Raw genomic sequence first — 2,464 nt, forward strand, 5'->3', positions numbered from 1 at the left:
CAGGGCTTGTCCCTTGGCCAGCACTAGCCACCAAGGAGCCCACGGAGACCAGCTCCAAGGTCAAGTATCGCAGCAGAACCCTGGCACATGGGGAGGTTTGGATCCTCCTTTTTCTTTCACCAGGCGCCCCCCCATTACCAGGAGACCGCAAAAAAAGGAGACAATCTGGGGCGATGCTGCTTGAAACAAGACCACAACTTTATTTGAGCTAAAAACTCCAATTCTGCTTTCTTTACAAAAGGATAAACATTTGCTCTCAGTACAAAAGGGAAGAAGTCCCCACCCGAGGAGCCGGGGGGTTGGGCAGGGACCTCCGGAGCTCAAATCATCTCCAGTTTCCCAATTCTATACAAAACACCTCTGCAAACCAGGGAGGTTTGGCCAGTCGGGCTTGCGAGGCCAGTAGGACATCAAAAAATAGTTGCCTGGCTTTTCTGGAAAACAAAAATAATTGCATAGCCTTTCGAAGTTATTGCTCAACTAGAGATACAAGGGACGAGTCGGGAGCTGCCGGGCACGATCAGCCTCCAAAACCCACCGAATGGCCACATTAAATACGTAGTTCGACGTTAAATAGGTAACCCCCTCGGTTAAATACTGGTTTTCGTCACCAGAAAACTGACCGTGAGGGCAGGGAGGAAATAAATTAAATAAATAATGGCTAATAAATAATCCTGGAGCAACAGCACTGCAAAAAAACCCACACGTCTCCACGAAGCTAACTCCAACTAAGCACTTGGAGGTCAACTGGAAAATGAGGAGGTTCTTTAGCACATTCCACGTCTCGTGGAGGATGGAAGGAAATAAATTAAGACCCCACACAGAGTAAATAATAAATAAACCAGGGAATTAAGACACACTTTTGGCAGGGCGTGTTCAGGACACCGACCATGATAAACACCGCTACAGACCGTAAGAAGACGTGGAGCGAGGGTTCAGCGGAAAGCTCCTCTTCCAGCCAGCTCTGGAAGATCAACAAGCCCTTAAGGAGGCTTCGAGGTCCATGTGCTGATCATCTCAGGCCGGTTGTAGGTCACAGGCGAGGTCTGAGGCTCAGAAGAGGACAGGCAGGAGGAGAGTGGTGCAGGGACCGTCACGGAGATGCCATCCCTGGATGACACAGTGGCAGCAAAGGTTCTCCGTCGGGTGGGAAGCTTCAAGAAGAAGCAACCGTGCTGGTCTTCTGCAGTCCAGAGCATTCCCACCTCCGCCAGCCCTTCTGGCCGGGGCTGGACTGGGAAAACCACAACCTCATCCAAGCGTGTGGAAGGGGAACTGGTCATCCCGAGGGGCAGGAGGAGTTTGTCTCTACCTGACACGAGTCAGAGGTGTCCCCAGACCCCACCACCCCGGGAAAGGAGGAAGAGGAGCTGTGACATCTTGGCGATGGATCACCCCAAGTGCTGGAGTGTGTTCAGGCGAGGGTGAAGCCACCTTCATGAGCATCTCTGAGGGAAAGGGAGCGGGAGGCAACAACTCAGCCTTCAACAGTGGCCACTTGGGCGTTCAGCTGTTGGGAAGAGTTCACACGGCTCTTGGGGACAACCTGGATACCAGCAAGGTGGCATCAGCACAGACCTGCTGGGAGAAGACCGGGGGAGCAGCTGAACCTTCTCCAGTGACGTCCTGCAGCGATGCTCAGAAGTCTCTCGCCCCGTAGCGCCAACATCTTCGCTCCAGTCGTGTCCGTTCCAGAAACAGCTCCTGTCGAGGGTTTGGGTCTAACTCGTTGCTGCTATTCGTTGAAGATGGCGTTGAGCTGAGGCCCGGCCACGTGGTGCGGGTAGGACTCGTAGCTCATGTCTATGGGGATCTCGTAGCGGGGCACCGAGTTTTGGAAGTGAGAGGCATGTCCATGGGCTCCAGCCAGGCTGACGGAGGGGTAGTGGGCCATGAAGGTGTAGGATTTATCCAGGTCTGGAGAACCGTCTTGCTTCAAGGAGAAGTTCCCGCTGATGCTCAGGGGTGGCGTGAGGGGACCCTCGTACGGGGGAGTGGTGCAGTCAGAGGGATGGTTTCCAAAGGAAGCATCCACCAAGTTCTTGAAGGTGGGAGGTTTTAAATGCAGCAGATGGGTTTCCATGGTCCCGTAGGGTGGGCTTGGGAGCCCTGGGGACTGGTAGCTGAAGGAGTGGCTGGACAGGACCGATTCACACACCGGGGACTTCTCTTCATGCTTCTCCAGGAACAAGGTCTGTGGTCCCAGCTGCAGGCAGCCAGCCACCAGGTTGCTGGTGGGTTGGGACAAACCCTTGCAGAGCATCTCCACAAAGCTCTTCCCTTCGGGAGTCTGGCCCGTCTCGAGCACCTCTGACAGAGCCCAGATGTAGTTCCTTGCAAGCCTCAGTGTCTCGATCTTGGACAACTTCTGAGTCTTGGAGTAGCAGGGCATCACCCTCCTCAGGTTGTCAAGAGCATCGTTCAGCCCGTGCATCCGCGTGCGCTCCCGGGCGTTGGCCTTCAC

The 2,464-nt window shown here is 54.5% G+C and overlaps 1 protein-coding gene across 1 annotated transcript in view; it reads right to left on the reverse strand.

Annotated features, from left to right (window-relative positions):
- Positions 1 to 1,735: 1,735 nt before the first annotated feature.
- The window catches only part of LOC104277742 (neurogenic differentiation factor 4-like), a 986-nt gene continuing 257 nt past the window's right edge, over positions 1,736 to 2,464 (reverse strand). The window contains 1 exon segment of the mRNA XM_009874479.1: positions 1,736 to 2,464. This exon segment is cut by the window's right edge and continues 17 nt beyond it. Within this exon segment, the coding sequence (XP_009872781.1) occupies positions 1,736 to 2,464 (729 nt within the window).

Source organism: Apaloderma vittatum, unplaced genomic scaffold, assembly GCF_000703405.1.
Source record: "Apaloderma vittatum isolate BGI_N311 unplaced genomic scaffold, ASM70340v1 scaffold29688, whole genome shotgun sequence".
Lineage (NCBI taxonomy): Eukaryota > Metazoa > Chordata > Aves > Trogoniformes > Trogonidae > Apaloderma > Apaloderma vittatum.